The sequence below is a fragment of the Crinia signifera genome, chromosome 6 (assembly GCF_055691185.1).
Source record: "Crinia signifera chromosome 6, ASM5569118v1, whole genome shotgun sequence".
NCBI lineage: Eukaryota > Metazoa > Chordata > Amphibia > Anura > Myobatrachidae > Crinia > Crinia signifera.
In genome coordinates this window covers 2,036,222-2,061,056 of record NC_139222.1, presented here as the reverse complement: position 1 = coordinate 2,061,056, position 24,835 = coordinate 2,036,222, and the positions used below count along the sequence as shown (strand labels likewise).

The 24,835-nt window shown below is 50.2% G+C and overlaps 3 protein-coding genes across 4 annotated transcripts in view; 2 read left to right on the top strand and 1 right to left on the bottom strand.

Annotated features, from left to right (window-relative positions):
- Positions 1-20,994, bottom strand: part of LOC146009811 (uncharacterized) — a 38,750-nt gene extending 17,756 nt beyond the window's left edge. Inside the window, exons 1-3 of one of the 2 annotated variants that reach the window (XM_083150305.1) lie at positions 20,584-20,994; positions 4,519-4,616; positions 3,987-4,413 (exon numbers count right to left, since the gene is read on the bottom strand). In XM_083150305.1, the coding sequence (XP_083006431.1) occupies positions 3,987-4,413; positions 4,519-4,616; positions 20,584-20,653 (595 nt within the window). In that variant the 5' untranslated portion in view covers positions 20,654-20,994. The remainder of the gene's footprint in view (positions 1-3,986; positions 4,414-4,518; positions 4,617-20,583) is intronic. The other variant, XM_083150306.1, reaches the window with a different exon arrangement.
- LOC146009797 (uncharacterized) overlaps positions 1-24,835 on the top strand; it is a 928,908-nt gene that overhangs the window by 667,941 nt on the left and 236,132 nt on the right. The gene's annotated exons all lie outside the window — the stretch shown is intronic.
- The window catches only part of LOC146009834 (uncharacterized), a 547,900-nt gene that overhangs the window by 419,951 nt on the left and 103,114 nt on the right, over positions 1-24,835 (top strand). The window lies entirely within an intron of this gene.

Genomic DNA, 24,835 nt, shown 5'->3' with positions numbered 1-24,835 from the left:
GAGTGCGCGGAGGAGACTGGTCAGATCTCTGGGCTGGTAACACACAGTGACATGATGTGAGGGGGAGAGCAGGAGTATAATAGGGGCTGATGGCTCCTGATGTATGAGATACACCAGAGAGTGTGGGGAGGAGACTGGTCAGATCTCTGGGCTGGTAACACAGTGACATGATGTGAGGGGGAGAGCAGGAGTATAATAGGGGCTGATAGGTGCTGATGTATGAGATACACCAGAGAATGCGGGGAGGAGACTGGTCAGATATCTGGGCTGGTAACACACAGTGACATGATGTGATGGGAGAGGAGGAGTATAATAGGGGCTGACGGCTCCTGATATATGAGATACACCAGAGAGTGCGGGGAGGAGACTGGTCAGATCTCTGGGCTGGTAACACAGTGACATGATGTGAGGGGGAGAGCAGGAGTATAATAGGGGCTGATGGCTGCTGATGTATGAGATACACCAGAGAGTGCGGGAAGGAGACCGGTCAGATCTCTGGGCTGGTAACACACAGCGATATGATGTGAGGGGGAGAGCAGGAGTATAATAGGGGCTGATGGCTCCTGATGTATGTGATACACCAGAGAGTGCGGGGAGGAGACTGGTCATATCTCTGGGCTGGTAACACAGTGACATGATGTGAGGGGAGAGCAGGAGTATAATAGGGGCTGATGGCACCTGATGTATGAGATACACCAGAGAGTGCGGGGAGGAGACTGGTCAGGTCTCTGGGCTGGTAGCACACAGTGACATGATGTGAGGGGGAGAGCAGGAGTATAATAGGGGCTGATGGCACCTGATGTATGAGATACACCAGAGAGTGCGGGGAGGAGACTGGTCAGATCTCTGGGCTGGTAACACACAGTAACATGATGTGAGGGGGAGAGCAGGAGTATAATAGGGGCTGATGGCTGCTGATGTATGAGATACACCAGAGAGTGCGGGGAGGAGACTGGTCAGATCTCTGGGATGGTAACACACAGTGACATGATGTGAGGGGGAGAGCAGGAGTATAATTTACGCTGACGGCTCCTGATGTATGAGATACACCAGAGAGTGCGGAGAGGAGACTGGTCAGATCTTTGGGCTGGTAACACACAGTAACATGATGTGAGGGGGAGAGCAGGAGTATAATAGGGGCTGATGGCTGCTGATGTATGAGATACACCAGAGAGTGCGGGGAGGAGTCTGGTCAGATCTCTGGGCTAGTAACACAGTGACATGATGTGAGGAGGAGAGCAGGAGTATAATAGGGGCTGATGGCTCCTGATGTATGAGATACACCAGAGAGTGTGGGAAGGAGACTGGTCAGATATCTGGGCTGGTAACACAGTGACATGATGTGAGGGGGAGAGCAGTAGTATAATAGGGGCTGATGGCTCCTGATGTATGAGATACACCAGAGAGTGTGGGGAGGAGACTGGTCAGATCTCTGGGCTGGTAACACAGTGACATGATGTGAGGGGGAGAGCAGGAGTATAATAGGGGCTGATGGCTCCTGATGTATGAGATACACCAGAGAGTGCGGGGAGGAGACTGGTCAGATCTCTGGGCTGGTAACACAGTGACATGATGTGAGGGGGAGAGCAGGAGTATAATAGGGGCTGATGGCTCCTGATGTATGAGATACACTAGAGAGTGCGGGGAGGAGACTGGTCAGATCTCTGGGCTGGTAACACACAGTGACATGATGTGAGGGGGAGAGCAGGGGTATAATAGGGGCTGATGGCTCCTGATGTATGAGATACACCAGAGAGTGCGGGGTGGAGACTGGTCAGATCTCTGGGCTGGTAACACACAGTGACATGATGTGAGGGGGAGAGCAGGAGTATAATAGGGGCTGATGGCTCCTGATGTATGAGATACACCAGAGAGTGTGGGGAGGAGACTGGTCAGATCTCTGGGCTGGTAACACAGTGACATGATGTGAGGGGGAGAGCAGGAGTATAATAGGGGCTGATGGCTCCTGATGTATGAGATACACTAGAGAGTGCGGGGAGGAGACTGGTCAGATCTCTGGGCTGGTAACACACAGTGAAATGATGTGAGGGGGAGAGCAGGGGTATAATTGGGGCTGATGGCTCCTGATGTATGAGATACACCAGAGAGTGCGGGGAGGAGACTGGTCAGATCTCTGGGCTGGTAACACACAGTGACATGATGTGAGGGGGAGAGCAGGAGTATAATAGGGGCTGATGGCTCCTGATGTATGAGATACACCAGAGAGTGCGGGTAGGAGACTGGTCAGATCTCTGGGCTGGTAACACACAGTGACATGATGTGAGGGGGAGAGCAGGAGTATAATAGGGGCTGGTGGCTCCTGATGTATGACATACACCAGAGAGTGCGGGGAGGAGACTGGTCAGATCTCTGGGCTGGTAACACACAGTGACATGATGTGAGGGGGAGAGCAGGAGTATAATAGGGTCTGACGGCTCCTGATATATGAGATACACCAGAGAGTGCGGAAAGGAGACTGGTCAGATCTCTGGGCTGGTAACACACAGTGACATGATGTGAGGGGGAGAGCAGGAGTATAATAGGGTCTGACGGCTCCTGATATATGAGATACACCAGAGAGTGCGGAAAGGAGACTGGTCAGATCTCTGGGCTGGTAACACACAGTGACATGATGTGAGGGGGAGAGCAGGAGTATAATAGGGGCTGATGGCTCCTGATGTATGAGAACACCAGAGAGTGCGGGGAGGAGACTGGTCAGATCTCTGGGCTGGTAACACACAGTGACATGATGTGAGGGGGAGAGCAGGAGTATAATAGGGGCTGATGGCTGCTGATGTATGAGATACACCAGAGAGTGCGGGGAGGAGACTGGTCAGATCTCTGGGCTGGTAACACACAGTGACATGATGTGAGGGGGAGAGCAGGGGTATAATAGGGGCTGATGGCTGCTGATGTATGAGATACACCAGAGAGTGCGGGGAGGAGACTGGTCAGATCTCTGGGCTGGTAACACACAGTGACATGATGTGAGGGGGAGAGCAGGAGTATAATAGGGGCTGATGGCTGCTGATGTATGAGATACACCAGAGAGTGCGGGGAGGAGACTGGTCAGATCTCTGGGCTGGTACCACACAGTGACATGATGTGAGGGGGAGAGCAGGAGTATAATAGGGGCTGATGGCTCCTGATGTATGAGATACACTAGAGAGTGCGGGGAGGAGACTGGTCAGATCTCTGGGCTGGTACCACACAGTGACATGATGTGAGGGGGAGAGCAGGAGTATAATAGGGGCTGATGGCTCCTGATGTATGAGATATACCAGAGAGTGCGGGGAGGAGACTGGTCAGATCTCTGGGCTGGTAACACACAGTGACATGATGTGAGGGGGAGAGCAGGAGTATAACAGGGGCTGATGGCTCCTGATGTATGAGATACACCAGAGAGTGCGGGGAGGAGACTGGTCAGATCTCTGGGCTGGTAACACACAGTGACATGATGTGAGGGGGAGAGCAGGGGTATAATAGGGGCTGATGGCTCCTGATGTATGAGATACACCAGAGAGTGCGGAGAGGAGACTGCTCAGATCTCTGGGCTGGTAACACACAGTGACAGGATGTGAGGGGGAGAGCAGGAGTATAATAGGGGCTGGTGGCTCCTGATGTATGACATACACCAGAGAGTGTGGGGAGGAGACTGGTCAGATCTCTGGGCTGGTAACACACAGTGACATGATGTGAGGGGGAGAGCAGGAGTATAATAGGGGCTGATGGCTCCTGATGTATGAGATACACCAGAGAGTGCGGGAAGGAGACTGGTCAGATCTCTGGGCTGGTAACACACAGTGACATGATGTGAGGGGAGAGCAGGAGTATAATAGGGGCTGATGGCTCCTGATGTATGAGAAACACCAGAGAGTGCGGGGAGACTGGTCAGATCTCTGGGCTGGTAACACACAGTGACATGATGTGATGGGGAGAGCAGGATTATAATAGGAGCTGATGGCAACAAAGTGTTTATTACTCACCTGTGCTGATATCTGTAGGGATTTCTTCCTCCTTACACTGCTGATAACCCCTCAAATATGTCTCTTCTACTTTAACATCAGTCCCATACATGGCTTCTCCCTCTGTATCTTCTACCTTCATATCAGTCACATACGTCTCTTCTCCTCCCTCTGTATCTTCTGCCTTCATATCAGTCACATACGTCTCTTCTTCTCCCTCTGTATCTTCTGCCTTCATATCAGTCACATACGTCTCTTCTTCTCCCTCTGTATCTTCTACCTTCATATCAGTCACATACGTCTCTTCTTCTCCCTCTGTATCTTCTGCCTTCATATCGGTCACATACGTCTCTTCTTCTCCCTCTGTACCTTCTACCTTCATATCGGTCACATACGTCTCTTCTTCTCCCTCTGTATCTTCTGCTTTCATATTAGAATGGAGGTCACCCTAAATTACACAGTATAATATCAGTGTATAAGACACACAGCTTCTGTACAGATCATATAGTGACAGTCACTGTGGAATATTGGGGAGACCCTAAATCTCACCTACCTGATCCTCCTGTGGGGTCCTGTGATTCTCCTCTGTACAATCCTGGGAATACAGAGGACGGGGACATCTCTCTGGGGTATTCCTGTTACTGGCCCCACCTGTAGGTGACACGCAGCGACTGAGTACGTTGTATATATGTGATTATCCTGGGAATACAGAGGACGGGGACATCTCTCTGGGGTATTCCTGTTACTGGGCCCATCTGTAGGAGACACACAGTGACTGAGGACATGGTATATATGTGATTATCCTGGGAATACAGAGGACGGGGACATCTCTCTGGGGTATTCCTGTTACTGGGCCCATCTGTAGGAGACACACAGTGACTGAGGACATTGTATATATGTGATTATCCTGGGAATACAGAGGACGGGGACATCTCTCTGGGGTATTCCTGTTACTGGGCCCATCTGTAGGAGACACACAGTGACTGAGTACATGGTATATATGTGATTATCCTGGGAATACAGAGGACGGGGACATCTCTCTGGGGTATTCCTGTTACTGGGCCCACCTGTAGGAGACACGCAGCGACTGAGGACATTGTATATATGTGATTATCCTGGGAATACAGAGGACTGGGACATCTCTCTGGGGTATCTCTGTTACTGGGCCCATCTGTAGGAGACACACAGTGACTGAGGACATGGTATATATGTGATTATCCTGGGAATACAGAGGACGGGGACATCTCTCTGGGGTATCTCTGTTACTGGCCCCATCTGTAGGAGACACACAGTGACTGAGGACATGGTATATATGTGATTATCCTGGGAATACAGAGGACGGGGACATCTCTCTGGGGTATTCCTGTTACTGGGCCCATCTGTAGGAGACACGCAGTGACTGAGGACATAGTATATATGTGATTATCCTGGGAATACAGAGGACGGGGACATCTCTCTGGGGTATTCCTGTTACTGGGCCCATCTGTAGGAGACACGCAGTGACTGAGGACATTGTATATATGTGATTATCCTGGGAATACAGAGGACGGGGACATCTCTCTGGGGTATCTCTGTTACTGGCCCCATCTGTAGGAGACACGCAGTGACTGAGGACATGGTATATATGTGATTATCCTGGGAATACAGAGGACGGGGACATCTCTCTGGGGTGTCTCTGTTACTGGGCCCACCTGTAGGAGACACACAGTGACTGAGGACATGGTATATATGTGATTATCCTGGGAATACAGAGGACGGGGACATCTCTCTGGGGTATTCCTGTTACTGGGCCCATCTGTAGGAGACACACAGTGACTGAGGACATGGTATATATGTGATTATCCTGGGAATACAGAGGACGGGGACATCTCTCTGGGGTATTCCTGTTACTGGGCCCATCTGTAGGAGACACCCAGTGACTGAGGACATTGTATATATGTGATTATCCTGGGAATACAGAGGACGGGGACATCTCTCTGGGGTATTCCTGTTACTGGCCCATCTGTAGGAGACACGCAGTGACTGAGGACATAGTATATATGTGATTATCCTGGGAATACAGAGGACGGGGACATCTCTCTGGGGTATTCCTGTTACTGGGCCCACCTGTAGGAGACACGCAGCGACTGAGGACATTGTATATATATGTGATTATCCTGGGAATACAGAGGACGGGGACATCTCTCTGGGGTATTCCTGTTACTGGGCCCATCTGTAGGAGACACGCAGTGACTGAGGACATTGTATATATGTGATTATCCTGGGAATACAGAGGACGGGGACATCTCTCTGGGGTATTCCTGTTACTGGGCCCATCTGTAGGAGACACACAGTGACTGAGGACATGGTATATATGTGATTATCCTTGGAATACAGAGGACGGGGACATCTCTCTGGGGTATTCCTGTTACTGGGCCCATCTGTAGGAGACACGCAGTGACTGAGGACATTGTATATATGTGATTATCCTGGGAATACAGAGGACGGGGACATCTCTCTGGGGTATTCCTGTTACTGGGCCCATCTGTAGGAGACACCCAGTGACTGAGGACATTGTATATATGTGATTATCCTGGGAATACAGAGGACGGGGACATCTCTCTGGGGTATTCCTGTTACTGGCCCATCTGTAGGAGACACGCAGTGACTGAGGACATAGTATATATGTGATTATCCTGGGAATACAGAGGACGGGGACATCTCTCTGGGGTATTCCTGTTACTGGGCCCATCTGTAGGAGACACCCAGTGACTGAGGACATTGTATATATGTGATTATCCTGGGAATACAGAGGACGGGGACATCTCTCTGGGGTATTCCTGTTACTGGCCCATCTGTAGGAGACACGCAGTGACTGAGGACATTGTATATATGTGATTATCCTGGGAATACAGAGGACGGGGACATCTCTCTGGGGTATTCCTGTTACTGGGCCCATCTGTAGGAGACACCCAGTGACTGAGGACATTGTATATATGTGATTATCCTGGGAATACAGAGGACGGGGACATCTCTCTGGGGTATTCCTGTTACTGGCCCATCTGTAGGAGACACGCAGTGACTGAGGACATAGTATATATGTGATTATCCTGGGAATACAGAGGACGGGGACATCTCTCTGGGGTATTCCTGTTACTGGGCCCACCTGTAGGAGACACACAGTGACTGAGGACATGGTATATATGTGATTATCCTGGGAATACAGAGGACGGGGACATCTCTCTGGGGTATTCCTGTTACTGGGCCCATCTGTAGGAGACACGCAGTGACTGAGTACATGGTATATATGTGATTATCCTGGGAATACAGAGGACGGGGAAATCTCTCTGGGGTATTCCTGTTACTGGGCCCACCTGTAGGAGACACACAGTGACTGAGTACATGGTATATATGTGATTATCCTGGGAATACAGAGGACGGGGAAATCTCTCTGGGGTATTCCTGTTACTGGGCCCATCTGTAGGAGACACGCAGTGACTGAGTACATGGTATATATGTGATTATCCTGGGAATACAGAGGACGGGGACATCTCTCTGGGGTATTCCTGTTACTGGGCCCATCTGTAGGAGACACGCAGTGACTGAGTACATGGTATATATGTGATTATCCTGGGAATACAGAGGACGGGGAAATCTCTCTGGGGTATTCCTGTTACTGGGCCCATCTGTAGGAGACACGCAGTGACTGAGTACATGGTATATATGTGATTATCCTGGGAATACAGAGGACGGGGACATCTCTCTGGGGTATTCCTGTTACTGGGCCCATCTGTAGGAGACACCCAGTGACTGAGGACATTGTATATATGTTATTATCCTGGGAATACAGAGGACGGGGACATCTCTCTGGGGTATTCCTGTTACTGGCCCATCTGTAGGAGACACGCAGTGACTGAGGACATAGTATATATGTGATTATCCTGGGAATACAGAGGACGGGGACATCTCTCTGGGGTATTCCTGTTACTGGGCCCACCTGTAGGAGACACGCAGCGACTGAGGACATTGTATATATGTGATTATCCTGGGAATACAGAGGACGGGGACATCTCTCTGGGGTATTCCTGTTACTGGGCCCATCTGTAGGAGACACGCAGTGACTGAGGACATTGTATATATGTGATTATCCTGGGAATACAGAGGACGGGGACATCTCTCTGGGGTATTCCTGTTACTGGGCCCATCTGTAGGAGACACACAGTGACTGAGGACATGGTATATATGTGATTATCCTTGGAATACAGAGGACGGGGACATCTCTCTGGGGTATTCCTGTTACTGGGCCCATCTGTAGGAGACACGCAGTGACTGAGGACATTGTATATATGTGATTATCCTGGGAATACAGAGGACGGGGACATCTCTCTGGGGTATTCCTGTTACTGGGCCCATCTGTAGGAGACACCCAGTGACTGAGGACATTGTATATATGTGATTATCCTGGGAATACAGAGGACGGGGACATCTCTCTGGGGTATTCCTGTTACTGGCCCATCTGTAGGAGACACGCAGTGACTGAGGACATAGTATATATGTGATTATCCTGGGAATACAGAGGACGGGGACATCTCTCTGGGGTATTCCTGTTACTGGGCCCATCTGTAGGAGACACCCAGTGACTGAGGACATTGTATATATGTGATTATCCTGGGAATACAGAGGACGGGGACATCTCTCTGGGGTATTCCTGTTACTGGCCCATCTGTAGGAGACACGCAGTGACTGAGGACATTGTATATATGTGATTATCCTGGGAATACAGAGGACGGGGACATCTCTCTGGGGTATTCCTGTTACTGGGCCCATCTGTAGGAGACACCCAGTGACTGAGGACATTGTATATATGTGATTATCCTGGGAATACAGAGGACGGGGACATCTCTCTGGGGTATTCCTGTTACTGGCCCATCTGTAGGAGACACGCAGTGACTGAGGACATTGTATATATGTGATTATCCTGGGAATACAGAGGACGGGGACATCTCTCTGGGGTATTCCTGTTACTGGGCCCATCTGTAGGAGACACCCAGTGACTGAGGACATTGTATATATGTGATTATCCTGGGAATACAGAGGACGGGGACATCTCTCTGGGGTATTCCTGTTACTGGCCCATCTGTAGGAGACACGCAGTGACTGAGGACATAGTATATATGTGATTATCCTGGGAATACAGAGGACGGGGACATCTCTCTGGGGTATTCCTGTTACTGGGCCCACCTGTAGGAGACACACAGTGACTGAGGACATGGTATATATGTGATTATCCTGGGAATACAGAGGACGGGGACATCTCTCTGGGGTATTCCTGTTACTGGGCCCATCTGTAGGAGACACGCAGTGACTGAGTACATGGTATATATGTGATTATCCTGGGAATACAGAGGACGGGGAAATCTCTCTGGGGTATTCCTGTTACTGGGCCCATCTGTAGGAGACACGTAGTGACTGAGGACATTGTATATATGTGATTATCCTGGGAATACAGAGGACGGGGACATCTCTCTGGGGTATTCCTGTTACTGGGCCCATCTGTAGGAGACACCCAGTGACTGAGGACATTGTATATATGTGATTATCCTGGGAATACAGAGGACGGGGACATCTCTCTGGGGTATTCCTGTTACTGGCCCCATCTGTAGGTGACACACAGTGACTGAGGACATTGTATATATGTGATTATCCTGGGAATACAGAGGACGGGGACATCTCTCTGGGGTATTCCTGTTACTGGCCCATCTGTAGGAGACACGCAGTGACTGAGGACATAGTATATATGTGATTATCCTGGGAATACAGAGGACGGGGACATCTCTCTGGGGTATTCCTGTTACTGGGCCCACCTGTAGGAGACACGCAGCGACTGAGGACATTGTATATATGTGATTATCCTGGGAATACAGAGGACGGGGACATCTCTCTGGGGTATCTCTGTTACTGGCCCCATCTGTAGGAGACACACAGTGACTGAGGACATGGTATATATGTGATTATCCTGGGAATACAGAGGACGGGGACATCTCTCTGGGGTATCTCTGTTACTGGCCCCATCTGTAGGAGACACGCAGTGACTGAGGACATTGTATATATGTGATTATCCTGGGAATACAGAGGACGGGGACATCTCTCTGGGGTATTCCTGTTACTGGGCCCATCTGTAGGAGACACGCAGTGACTGAGGACATAGTATATATGTGATTATCCTGGGAATACAGAGGACGGGGACATCTCTCTGGGGTATTCCTGTTACTGGGCCCATCTGTAGGAGACACGCAGTGACTGAGGACATTGTATATATGTGATTATCCTGGGAATACAGAGGACGGGGACATCTCTCTGGGGTATCTCTGTTACTGGCCCCATCTGTAGGAGACACACAGTGACTGAGGACATTGTATATATGTGATTATCCTGGGAATACAGAGGACGGGGACATCTCTCTGGGGTATTCCTGTTACTGGCCCATCTGTAGGAGACACGCAGTGACTGAGGACATGGTATATATGTGATTATCCTGGGAATACAGAGGACGGGGACATCTCTCTGGGGTATTCCTGTTACTGGGCCCATCTGTAGGAGACACGCAGTGACTGAGGACATTGTATATATGTGATTATCCTGGGAATACAGAGGACGGGGACATCTCTCTGGGATATCTCTGTTACTGGCCCCATCTGTAGGAGACACACAGTGACTGAGGACATGGTATATATGTGATTATCCTGGGAATACAGAGGACGGGGACATCTCTCTGGGGTGTCTCTGTTACTGGGCCCACCTGTAGGAGACACACAGTGGGCGGGATGTTATAACATCCGCGGCCCCCCTTCGCCGGACATCGCATTTTTAATAACGGCATATGCTATAACATATGCCGTTATTCATGCAAGGGACAGCTCTTGCGATAAGAGCTGTCCCTTGCGATGCGGTGCCGGCACTGGACTTCCGGGTCTGTGACCCGGGAGTCCATCTGCGCATGCGCAGACCCCGGCGCCGGCCGCAGGGCACGCTGGGAGGGATCCGTGACGGATCCCTCAAACAGCGCTGCGGTAAGAAGCCCATAGGCTTCTGCAGGGATTCGCCAGCTTTAGCTGGCGATTCCCTCCGCAGCGCTGACACTGCGGAGGGGGCATATAGCATTTAGAAATGCGGTAGAAACCCCGAAAACGGGGTTTTTACCGCATTTCTGCTATATAGCATCCCGCCCAGTGACTGAGGACATGGTATATATGTGATTATCCTGGGAATACAGAGGACGGGGACATCTCTCTGGGGTATTCCTGTTACTGGGCCCATCTGTAGGAGACACGCAGTGACTGAGTACATGGTATATATGTGATTATCCTTGGAATACAGAGGACGGGGACATCTCTCTGGGGTATTCCTGTTACTGGGCCCATCTGTAGGAGACACGCAGTGACTGAGGACATTGTATATATGTGATTATCCTGGGAATACAGAGGACGGGGACATCTCTCTGGGGTATTCCTGTTACTGGCCCATCTGTAGGAGACACGCAGTGACTGAGGACATAGTATATATGTGATTATCCTGGGAATACAGAGGACGGGGACATCTCTCTGGGGTATTCCTGTTACTGGCCCATCTGTAGGAGACATGCAGTGACTGAGTACATTGTATATATGTGATTATCAGATGCTGGGTGTATATAGGGGACCCCCATACCTGCTCTCCCCTGTATAATAAATATTGATTCTCCATCATCACGTCCTTGTACAGACCCCTGTGTTCCTCTATATACTCCCCCTCTTGCTTGGATAGATAGACAGTGACATCCTGACACCTTATAGGCACCTGACACACACAATGATACAGTCATCACCCAGACACATCCCCCAGTGTTACTGTATAACGTCCCATTCCCAGCAGTCACCTCTCCAGTCACATCCCCCGGTGTTACTGTATAACGTCCCATTCCCAGCAGTCACCTCTCCGGTCACATCCCCCGGTGTTACTGTATAACGTCCCATTCCCAGCAGTCACCTCTCCTGCCACATCCCCGATGTTACTGTATAACATCCCATTCCCAGCAGTCACCTCTCCTGCCACATCCCCGGTGTTACTGTCTAACATCCCATTCCCAGCAGTCACCTCTCCAGTCACATATTCCCGGTGTTACTGTATAACGTCCCATTCCCAGCAGTCACCTCTCCAGTCACATATTCCCGGTGTTACTGTATAACGTCCCATTCCCAGCAGTCACCTCTCCGGTCACATCCCCGGTGTTACTGTATAACGTCCCATTCCCAGCAGTCACCTCTCCGGTCACATGCCCCGTTGTTACTGTATAACGTCCCATTCCCAGCAGTCACCTCTCCAGTCACATCCCCCGGTGTTACTGTATAACGTCCCATTCCCAGCAGTCACCTCTCCGGTCACATCCCCCAGTGTTACTGTATAACGTCCCATTCCCAGCAGTCACCTCTCCGGTCACATCCCCCGGTGTTACTGTATAACGTCCCATTCCCAGCAGTCACCTCTCCTGCCACATCCCCGGTGTTACTGTCTAACATCCCATTCCCAGCAGTCACCTCTCCTGCCACATCCCCGGTGTTACTGTATAACATCCCATTCCCAGCAGTCACCTCTCCTGCCACATCCCCGGTGTTACTGTCTAACATCCCATTCCCAGCAGTCACCTCTCCTGTCACATCCCCGGTGTTACTGTATAACGTCCCATTCCCAGCAGTCACCTCTCCGGTCACATCCCCCAGTGTTACTGTATAACGTCCCATTCCCAGCAGTCACCTCTCCGGTCACATCCCCCGGTGTTACTGTATAACGTCCCATTCCCAGCAGTCACCTCTCCAGTCACATATTCCAGGTGTTACTGTATAACGTCCCATTCCCAGCAGTCACCTCTCCGGTCACATCCCCGGTGTTACTGTATAACGTCCCATTCCCAGCAGTCACCTCTCCGGTCACATGCCCCGGTGTTACTGTATATTGTCCCATTCCCAGCAGTCACCTCTCCGGTCACATCCCCCAGTGTTACTGTATAACGTCCCATTCCCAGCAGTCACCTCTCCGGTCACATCCCCCGGTGTTACTGTATAACGTCCCATTCCCAGCAGTCACCTCTCCTGCCACATCCCCGGTGTTACTGTACAACATCCCATTCCCAGCAGTCACCTCTCCAGTCACATCCCCGGTGTTACTGTATAATGTCCCATTCCCAGCAGTCACCTCTCCTGTCACATCCCCGGTGTTACTGTATAACGTCCCATTCCCAGCAGTCACCTCTCCGGTCATATCCCCGGTGTTACTGTATAACGTCCCATTCCCAGCAGTCACCTCTCCTGTCACATCCCCGGTGTTACTGTATAACGTCCCATTCCCAGCAGTCACCTCTCCTGCCACATCCCCGGTGTTACTGTACAACATCCCATTCCCAGCAGTCACCTCTCCAGTCACATCCCCGGTGTTACTGTATAATGTCCCATTCCCAGCAAGCACCTCTCCAGTCACATATTCCCGGTGTTACTGTATAACGTCCCATTCCCAGCAGTCACCTCTCCAGTCACATATTCCCGGTGTTACTGTATAACGTCCCATTCCCAGCAGTCACCTCTCCGGTCACATCCCCGGTGTTACTGTATAACGTCCCATTCCCAGCAGTCACCTCTCCGGTCACATGCCCCGTTGTTACTGTATAACGTCCCATTCCCAGCAGTCACCTCTCCGGTCACATCCCCCGGTGTTACTGTATAACGTCCCATTCCCAGCAGTCACCTCTCCGGTCACATCCCCCAGTGTTACTGTATAACGTCCCATTCCCAGCAGTCACCTCTCCGGTCACATCCCCCGGTGTTACTGTATAACGTCCCATTCCCAGCAGTCACCTCTCCTGCCACATCCCCGGTGTTACTGTATAACATCCCATTCCCAGCAGTCACCTCTCCTGCCACATCCCCGGTGTTACTGTCTAACATCCCATTCCCAGCAGTCACCTCTCCTGTCACATCCCCGGTGTTACTGTATAACGTCCCATTCCCAGCAGTCACCTCTCCGGTCACATCCCCCAGTGTTACTGTATAACGTCCCATTCCCAGCAGTCACCTCTCCGGTCACATCCCCCGGTGTTACTGTATAACGTCCCATTCCCAGCAGTCACCTCTCCAGTCACATATTCCAGGTGTTACTGTATAACGTCCCATTCCCAGCAGTCACCTCTCCTGCCACATCCCCGGTGTTACTGTACAACATCCCATTCCCAGCAGTCACCTCTCCAGTCACATCCCCGGTGTTACTGTATAATGTCCCATTCCCAGCAAGCACCTCTCCAGTCACATATTCCCGGTGTTACTGTATAACGTCCCATTCCCAGCAGTTACCTCTCCGGTCACATCCCCGGTGTTACTGTATAACGTCCCATTCCCAGCAGTCACCTCTCCGGTCACATCTCCCGGTGTTACTGTATAACATCCGATTCCCAGCAGTCACCTCTCCTGTCACATCCCCGGTGTTACTGTATAACGTCCCATTCCCAGCAGTCACCTCTCCGGTCACATCCCCCGGTGTTACTGTATAACGCCCCAATCCCAGCAGTCACCTCTCCGGTCACATCCTCCAGTGTTACTGTATAACGTCCGATTCCCAGCAGTCACCTCTCCGGTCACATCCCCCGGTGTTACTGTACAACATCCCATTCCCAGCAGTCACCTCTCCAGTCACATCCCCGGTGTTACTGTATAATGTCCCATTCCCAGCAGTCACCTCTCCGGTCATATCCCCGGTGTTACTGTATAACGTCCCATTCCCAGCAGTCACCTCTCCTGTCACATCCCCGGTGTTACTGTATAACGTCCCATTCCCAGCAGTCACCTCTCCTGCCACATCCCCGGTGTTACTGTACAACATCCCATTCCCAGCAGTCACCTCTCCAGTCACATCCCCGGTGTTACTGTATAATGTCCCATTCCCAGCAAGCACCTCTCCAGTCACATATTCCCGGTGTTACTGTATAACGTCCCATTCCCAGCAGTCACCTCTCCAGTCACATATTCCCGGTGTTACTGTATAACGTCCCATTCCCAGCAGTCACCTCTCCGGTCACATCCCCGGTGTTACTGTATAACGTCCCATTCCCAGCAGTCACCTCTCCGGTCACATGCCCCGTTGTTACTGTATAACGTCCCATTCCCAGCAGTCACCTCTCCGGTCACATCCCCCGGTGTTACTGTATAACGTCCCATTCCCAGCAGTCACCTCTCCGGTCACATCCCCCAGTGTTACTGTATAACGTCCCATTCCCAGCAGTCACCTCTCCGGTCACATCCCCCGGTGTTACTGTATAACGTCCCATTCCCAGCAGTCACCTCTCCTGCCACATCCCCGGTGTTACTGTATAACATCCCATTCCCAGCAGTCACCTCTCCTGCCACATCCCCGGTGTTACTGTCTAACATCCCATTCCCAGCAGTCACCTCTCCTGTCACATCCCCGGTGTTACTGTATAACGTCCCATTCCCAGCAGTCACCTCTCCGGTCACATCCCCCAGTGTTACTGTATAACGTCCCATTCCCAGCAGTCACCTCTCCGGTCACATCCCCCGGTGTTACTGTATAACGTCCCATTCCCAGCAGTCACCTCTCCAGTCACATATTCCAGGTGTTACTGTATAACGTCCCATTCCCAGCAGTCACCTCTCCTGCCACATCCCCGGTGTTACTGTACAACATCCCATTCCCAGCAGTCACCTCTCCAGTCACATCCCCGGTGTTACTGTATAATGTCCCATTCCCAGCAAGCACCTCTCCAGTCACATATTCCCGGTGTTACTGTATAACGTCCCATTCCCAGCAGTTACCTCTCCGGTCACATCCCCGGTGTTACTGTATAACGTCCCATTCCCAGCAGTCACCTCTCCGGTCACATCTCCCGGTGTTACTGTATAACATCCGATTCCCAGCAGTCACCTCTCCTGTCACATCCCCGGTGTTACTGTATAACGTCCCATTCCCAGCAGTCACCTCTCCGGTCACATCCCCCGGTGTTACTGTATAACGCCCCAATCCCAGCAGTCACCTCTCCGGTCACATCCTCCAGTGTTACTGTATAACGTCCGATTCCCAGCAGTCACCTCTCCGGTCACATCCCCCGGTGTTACTGTACAACATCCCATTCCCAGCAGTCACCTCTCCAGTCACATCCCCGGTGTTACTGTATAATGTCCCATTCCCAGCAGTCACCTCTCCAGTCACATATTCCCGGTGTTACTGTATAACGTCCCATTCCCAGCAGTTACCTCTCCGGTCACATCGCCGGTGTTACTGTATAACGTCCCATTCCCAGCAGTCACCTCTCCGGTCACATCTCCCGGTGTTACTGTATAACGTCCGATTCCCAGCAGTCACCTCTCCTGTCACATCCCCGGTGTTACTGTATAACAGCCCATTCCCAGCAGTCACCTCTCCTGTCACACCCCCCGGTGTTACTGTATAACGTCCCATTCCCAGCAGTCACCTTTCCGGTCACATCCCCCGGTGTTACAGTATAACGTCCCATTCCCAGCAGTCACCTCTCCGGTCACATCCCCCGGTGTTACTGTATAACGCCCCAATCCCAGCAGTCACCTCTCCGGTCACATCCCCCAGTGTTACTGTATAACGTCCCATTCCCAGCAGTCACCTCTCTGGTCACATCCCCCAGTGTTACTGTATAACGTCCCATTCCCAGCAGTCACCTCTCCGGTCACATCCCAGTGTTACTGTATAACGTCCCATTCCCAGTAGTCACCTCTCCGGTCACATCTCCCGGTGATACTGTATAATGTCCCATTCCCAGCAGTCACCTCTCCTGTCACATCCCCGGTGTTACTGTATAACGTCCCATTCCCAGCAGTCACCTCTCCAGTCACATCCCCCGGTGTTACTGTATAACGTCCCATTCCCAGCAGTCACCTCTCCGGTCACATCCCCCAGTGTTACTGTATAACGTCCCATTCCCAGCAGTCACCTCTCCGGTCACATCCCCCGGTGTTACTGTATAACGTCCCATTCCCAGCAGTCACCTCTCCGGTCACATCCCCCGGTGTTACTGTATAACTTCCCATTCCCAGCAGTCACCTCTCCAGTCACATCCCAGTGTTACTGTATAACGTCCCATTCCCAGCAGTCACCTCTCCGGTCACATCCCCCGGTGTTACTGTATAACGTCCCATTCCCAACAGTCACCTCTCCGGTCACATCCCCCGGTGTTACTGTCCGATTCCAATGAAAATAATACAGGAAGAAAAAAAAAAGGAAACCACAGGCTGCTAACCAGTATAATAATAATAACAGCAGGACACCACAGGCTGCTCCCCAGTATAATAATAATAACAACAACAACAGGACACCACAGACTGCTCCCCATGTATAATAATAATAGGACACCACAAGCTGCTCCCCCTGTATAATAATAATAGGACACCACAGGCTTCTCCCCCTGTATCACAATAACAGGACACCACAGGCTGCTCCCCCTGTATAATAATAACAACAGGACACCACAGCCTGCTCCCCCTGTATAATAATAACAACAACAGGACACCACAGGCTGCTCCCCCTATATAATAACAACAGGACACCACAGGCTGCTCCCCCCGTATAATAATAACAGGATACTACAAGCTGCTCCCCTGTATAATAATAACAGGACACCACAGGCTGCTCCACCTGTATAATAATAACAGGACACCACATGCTGCTCCCCCTGTATAATAATAACAGGACACCATAGGCTGCTCCCCTGTATAATAATAATAACAGGACACCACTGGCTGCTCCTCCTGTATAATAATAACAGGACAGCACAGGCTGCTCCCCTGTATAATAATAACAGGACACCACAGGCTGCTCCCCCTGTATTATAATAATAATAAAAATAATAATAATAATAATAATAATAATAATAATAATAATAATAATAGGACACCACAGGCTGCTCCCCAGTATAATAATAATAACAGCAGGACACCACAGGCTGCTCCCCAGTATAATAATAATAATAACAACAGGACACCACAGGCTGCTCCCCATGTATAATAATAATAGGACACCACAAGCTGCTCCCCCTGTATAATAATAATAGGACACCACAGGCTTCTCCCCCTGTATCACAATAACAGGACACCACAGGCTGCTCCCCCTGTATAATAATAACAGGACACCACAGCCTGCTCCCCCTGTATAACAATAACAACAGGACACCACAGGCTGCTCCCCCTATATAATAACAACAGGACACCACAGGCTGCTCCCCCCGTATAATAATAACAGGACACCACAAGCTGCTCCCCTGTATAATAATAACAGGAAACCACAGGCTGCTCCACCTGTATAATAATAACAGGACACCACATGCTGCTCCCCCTGTATAATAATAACAGGACACCACAGGCTGCCCCCCTGTATAATAATAACAGGACACCACAGGCTGCTCCTCCTGTATAATAATAACAGGACAGCACAGGCTGCTCCCCTGTATAATAATAACAGGACACCACAGGCTGCTCCCCCTGTATTATAATAATAATAATAGGACACCACAGGCTGCTCCTCCTGTATAATAATAATAATTGGACACTACAGGCTGCTGCTCCTGTATAATAATAACAGGACAGCACAGGCTGCTCCCCTGTATAATATTAACAGGACACCACAGGCTGCTCCCCCTGTATAATAATAATAATAATAGGACACCACAGGCTGCTCCCCCTGTATAAAAATAATAGGACACTACAGGCTGCTCCACCTGTATAAAAATAATAGGACACTACAGGCTGCTCCCCCTATATAATAACAGGACACCACAGGCTGCTCCCCCTGTATAATAATAACAGGACACCACAGGCTGCTCCCCTGTATAATAATAACAGGACACCACAGGCTGCTCCCCTGTATAATAATAACAGGACACCACAGGCTGCTCCCCATGTATAATAATAACAGGACACCACAGGCTGCTCCCCATGTATAATAATAACAGGACACCACAGGCTGCTCCCCCTGTATAATAACAGGACACCACAGGCTGCTCCTCCTGTATAATAATTACAACAGGACACCACAGGCTGCTCCCCCTGTATAATAATAATAACAGGACACCACAGGCTGCTCCTCCTGTATAATAATAACAACAGGACACCACAGGCTGCTCCCAATGTATAATAATAATAGGACACCACAAGCTACTCCCCCTGTATAATAATAATAATAATAATAATAATAATAATAATAATAGGACACTACAGGCTGCTCCCCCTGTATAATAATAATAATAATAATAATAATAATAAGACACCACAGGCTGCTCCTCCTGTATAATAATAAGACACTACAGGCTGCTCCCCCTGTATAAAAATAATAGGACACTACAGGCTGCTCCCCCTGTATAATAATAACAGGACACCACAGGCTGCTCCCCTGTATAATAATAACAGGACACCATAGGCTGCTCCCCTGTATAATAATAACAGGACACCACAGGCGGCTCCCCCTGTATAATAACAGGACACCACAGGCTGCTTCCCCTGTATAATAATAACAACAGGACACCACAGCCTGCTCCCCATGTATAATAATAGGACACAACAGGCTGCTCCCCCTGTATAATAATAATAATAATAATAATAATAATAATAATAATAATAATAGGACACCACAGGCTGCTCCCCCAGAATAATAATAATAGGACACCACAGGCTGCTCCCCCTGTATAAAAATAATAGGACACTACAGGCTGCTCCCCCTGTATAATAATAATAATAATAATAATAGGACACCACAGGCTGCTCCCCCTGTATAATAATAATAATAATAATAATAATAATAATAATAATAATAACAGGACACTACAGGCTGCTCCCCCTGTATAATAATAATAATAATAGGACAGCACAGGCTGCTCCCCCTGTATAATAATAATAATAATAGGACACCACAGGCTGCTCCCCCTGTATAATAATAATAATAACAACAACAACAGGACACTACAGGCTGCTCCCCCTGTATAATAATAATAATAACAGGACACCACAGGCTGTTCCCCCTGTATAATAATAACAACAGGACACTACAGGCTGCTCCCCCTGTATAATAATAATAATAGGACACCACAGGCTGCTCCCCCAGAATAATAATAAACCACAGGCTGCTCCCCCTGTATAATAATAATAATAATAATAATAATAGGACACTACAGGCCCCTGTATAATAATAATAATAGGACACTACAGGCTGCTCCCCCAGAATAATAATAACAGGACACCACAGGCTGCTCCCCCTGTATAATAATAATAGGACACTACAGGCTGCTCCCCCTGTATAAAAATAATAATAGGACACTACAGGCTGCTCCCCCTGTATAATAATAATAACAGGACACCACAGGCTGCTCCCCCTGTATAATAATAATAGGACACTACAGGCTGCTCCCCCTGTATAAAAATAATAATAGGACACTACATGCTGCTCCCCCTGTATAAAAATAATAATAGGACACTACAGGCTGCTCCCCCTGTATAATAATAATAATAGGACACTACAGGCTGCTCCCCCTGTATAATAATAATAATAGGACACTACAGGCTGCTCCCCCTGTAAGTACCATTACCTGATCCTGACGATGAATGTGAGGCTTCAACAATCGATGGAAAAATACTTTTCCTGTGACTGGAACGCATTACCCGGAAGTAAGGTGGAACGCTCTGACCGAAAGAAGGGAATGATTGGCACAGGCTGCTTCCTGGCTTCCGGTCCCTCCCCTCCTACTACCGGTCACAGCCACGCCCTTTGTACTAACATCATCATTTGACATCATCTCAGTGCCGGAGGCCACGTTCTCGTAGATCAGACCGGCAGCAGCAGTTTGTTGTGACGTCATGTGTGAGCCCCGCCCTCCTCTGTCGCTTCCACAAGGCAGCAGGAGCACAGACAGAGCGGTGTCTGTCTGGCAGCAGAAGCAGAGAGCGGCCATTACTGTGTCTGGCAGCAGGAGCAGAGAGCGGCCCATGTTGTGTCTGGCAGCAGGAGCAGAGAGCGGCTATTACTGTGTCTGGCAGCAGGAGCAGAGAGCGGCCCATGTTGTGTCTGGCAGCAGGAGCAGAGAGCGGCTATTACTGTGTCTGGCAGCAGGAGCAGAGAGCGGCCCATGTTGTGTCTGGCAGCAGGAGCAGATTGCGGCCATTGCTGTGTCTGGCAGCAGGAGCAGAGAGCGGCCATTGCTGTGTCTGGCAGCAGGAGCAGAGAGCGGCCATTACTGTGTCTGGCAGCAGGAGAAGAGAGCGGCCATTGCTGTGTCTGGCAGAAGGAGCAGGGAGTGGCCATTGCTGTGTCTGGCAGCAGGAGCAGAGAGCGGCCATTACTGTGTCTGGCAGCAGGAGCAGAGAGCGGCCATTGCTGTGTCTGGCAGAAGGAGCACAGAGCGGCCCATGTTGTGTCTGGCAGCAGGAGCAGAGAGCGGCCATTACTGTGTCTGGCAGCAGGAGCAGAGAGCGGCCATTGCTGTGTCTGGCAGCAGGAGCACAGAGCGGCCCATGTTGTGTCTGGCAGCAGGAGCAGATTGCGGCCATTGCTGTGTCTGGCAGCAGGAGCAGAGAGCAGCCATTACTGTGTCTGGCAGCAGGAGCAGAGAGCGGCCATTGCTGTGTCTGGCAGCAGGAGCAGAGAGCGGCCATTGCTGTGTCTGGCAGCAGAAGACAGAGAGCGGCCATTGCTGTGTCTGGCAGCAGGAGCAGGGAGTGGCCATTGCTGTGTCTGGCAGCAGAAGACCTAGAGCGGCCATTGCTGTGTCTGACAGCAGGAGCAGGCTGTGTCTGGCAGTAGATCATGATATTGCTGCGGCAGGCTGTGTCTGGCATTAGATAATGATATTATTCTATAGGCTGAGCAGCTCTGGGGTCAGGCTGCTGTACTACAGGGGGAGCAGCCTGTGGTACCTTGTTATAGTGCAGCTGGAGCAGCCTCTGGTGCTGCATTATCATTGTACAGGTGGATGACACTCTAGAGTCCTATTACTGTAATACAGGTGGTGCAGACCTTGGTGTTCTTCTATAATACCGGTGGTGCAGACCCTGCTTTTACTGTAATACAGGTGTTGCGGACCCCGGTGTTACTGTAATACAGGTGGTGCGGAACCCGGTGTTACTGTAATACAGGTGGCGCGGACCCCGGTTTTACTGTAATACAGGTGGTGCGGATCCCAGTGTTACTGTAATACAGGTGGTGCGGACCCCGGTGTTACTGTAATACCGGTGGTGCGGACCCCGGTGTTACTGTAATACCGGTGGTGCGGACCCCGGTGTTACTGTAATACCGGTGGCGCGGACCCCGGTGTTACTGTAATTAAGGTGGCGCAGACCCCGGTGTTACTGTAATACAGGTGGCCCGGACCCCAGTGTTACTGTAATACAGGTGGTGCGGACTCCGGTGTTACTGTAATACAGGTGGTGCGGACCCCGGTGTTACTGTAATAAAGGTGGCGCGGATCCCGGTGTTACTGTAATACAGGTGGTGCGGACCCCGGTGTTACTGTAATACAGGTGGTGCGGACCCCGCTGTTACTGTAGTACAGGTGGTGCGGATCCCGGTGTTACTGTAATACAGGTGGTGCGGACCCCGGTGTTACTGTAATACAGGTGGTGCGGACCCGGTGTTACTGTAATACAGGTGGTGCGGACCCCGGTGTTACTGTAATACAGGTGGTGCGGACCCCGGTGTTACTGTAATACAGGTGGCGCGGACCCCGGTGTTACTGTAATACAGGTGGCGCGGACCCCGGTGTTACTGTAATACAGGTGGCGCGGATCCCGGTGTTACTGTAATACAGGTGGTGCGGACCCCGGTGTTACTGTAATACAGGTGGTGCGGACCCCGGTGTTACTGTAATACAGGTGGTGCGGACCCCGGTGTTACTGTAATACAGGTGGTGCGGACCCCGGTGTTACTGTAATACAGGTGGTGCGGACCCCGGTGTTACTGTAATACAGGTGGCGAGGACCCCGGTGTTACTGTAATACAGGTGGCGCGGACCCCGGTGTTACTGTAATACAGGTGGCGAGGACCCCGGTGTTACTGTAATACAGGTGGTGCAGACCTCGATGTTACTGTAATACAGGTGGTGCGGACCTCGGTGTTACTGTAATACAGGTGGTGCGGACCTCGGTGTTACTGTAATACAGGTGGCGCGGACCCGGTGTTACTGTAATACAGGTGGTGCGGACCCGGTGTTACTGTAATACAGGTGGTGCGGACCTTGCTGTTACTGTAATACAGGTGGTGCGGACCCCGGTGTTACTGTAATACAGGTGGTGCAGACCCAGGTGGTGCTTAACTCTGAGCCGCGCCACCTAAACATGGAAGAAAAGCGAGATTTCAACACCATGCTCTGCTAAGTGGATATAATGCTCTGATCACCTCCCGCTGAAAGAATGTACACTGGACACACTGAATTACTGAATAGGTTTACATTTTATAAGTCAAAAAGCATATTATGAATTATGCAAACCTCAAAATAGACATTAAAAAGTCATGGATAATCCATACAGTATAGACACAAATGTATAATATAAGTCTAGCAGAAAAAAACCATATAGATCAGTGGTTCCCAAACTTTGTTGAATCACGGCACCCTAGAGTATCATAGTATTTTTCAGGGCACCCCTAAGCCAAAAGTTTGTTACCAAGAATAAAAAATAATAATAATAATTAAATGAAATAAGTTGTGCGTATATGTCATCCTTAGGTCCAGTTATGTGGTGAGGAACACGATTCACTTCTGTTTATCCACATATTTTATAATTGGAAGCCACAAGCACTGATTTTGCCCATTACATTGACGATAAACAATTTGAATTGGTTCTGGACCACCAACCTGAGGCACCCCTGCAAATGCTCCGAGGCACCCCAGGGAGCCTAGGCGCACAGTTTGGGAACCACTGATATAGATTGAAATAGCACATTTGTAAAGAAGGCTTTGTAAATATAGGTCAGATAAATACGGTCAGCAATGATAGAGTTAAACGCCAAGAAGGTTTGGTGGTAGCAAACATCCAGCCAGTCAGCATGTAAGCAACACACGCATATAGCTTCCTTGGCTGCTGGAGATGTTGTGCACAAATACTGCCAGACACGGAGCCGCGCACGGGTAGAGAGACGCGGCAAACCGCCTGTGACCACGGAGATTACAAACAAGAAGGCAGAAGTGATGCAACTTCTTTAACAGGTTTTGGACATGTTGTTGTAAGTCCTTTGTATGGTTTTGGATATTCCTCTTATTTTGAGGTTTTTCCTCCTTCATCGATCCTCCAAGCTGGCGGTTTTGTCCCTGTAAGCCCTTAGTTCTAGCTGAGTGCTCTGATGCACAATGAACAGATCATTGTGTGCTTTCACCATTTCTGAAATGTTCTTCTCGAGTTGATCCGTTCTGTTTCCCAGCTCAGAGACGTCTGTCCTGTACCGTGGTCAGAAGCTCAGAGACATCTGTCCTGTACCGTGGTCAGAAGCTCTGAGACATCTGTCCTGTACCGTGGTCAGTAGCTCAGAGACGTCTGTCCTGCACCGTGGTCAGAAGCTCAGAGACGTCTGTCCTGCACCGTGGTCAGAAGCTCAGAGACGTCTGTCCTGCACCGTGGTCAGAAGCTCAGAGACGTCTGTCCTGCACCGTGGTCAGAAGCTCAGAGACATCTGTCCTGTACCGTGGTCAGAAGCTCTGAGACATCTGTCCTGTACCGTGGTCAGTAGCTCAGAGACGTCTGTCCTGCACCGTGGTCAGAAGCTCAGAGACGTCTGTCCTGCACCGTGGTCAGAAGCTCAGAGACGTCTGTCCTGCACCGTGGTCAGAAGCTCAGAGACGTCTGTCCTGCACC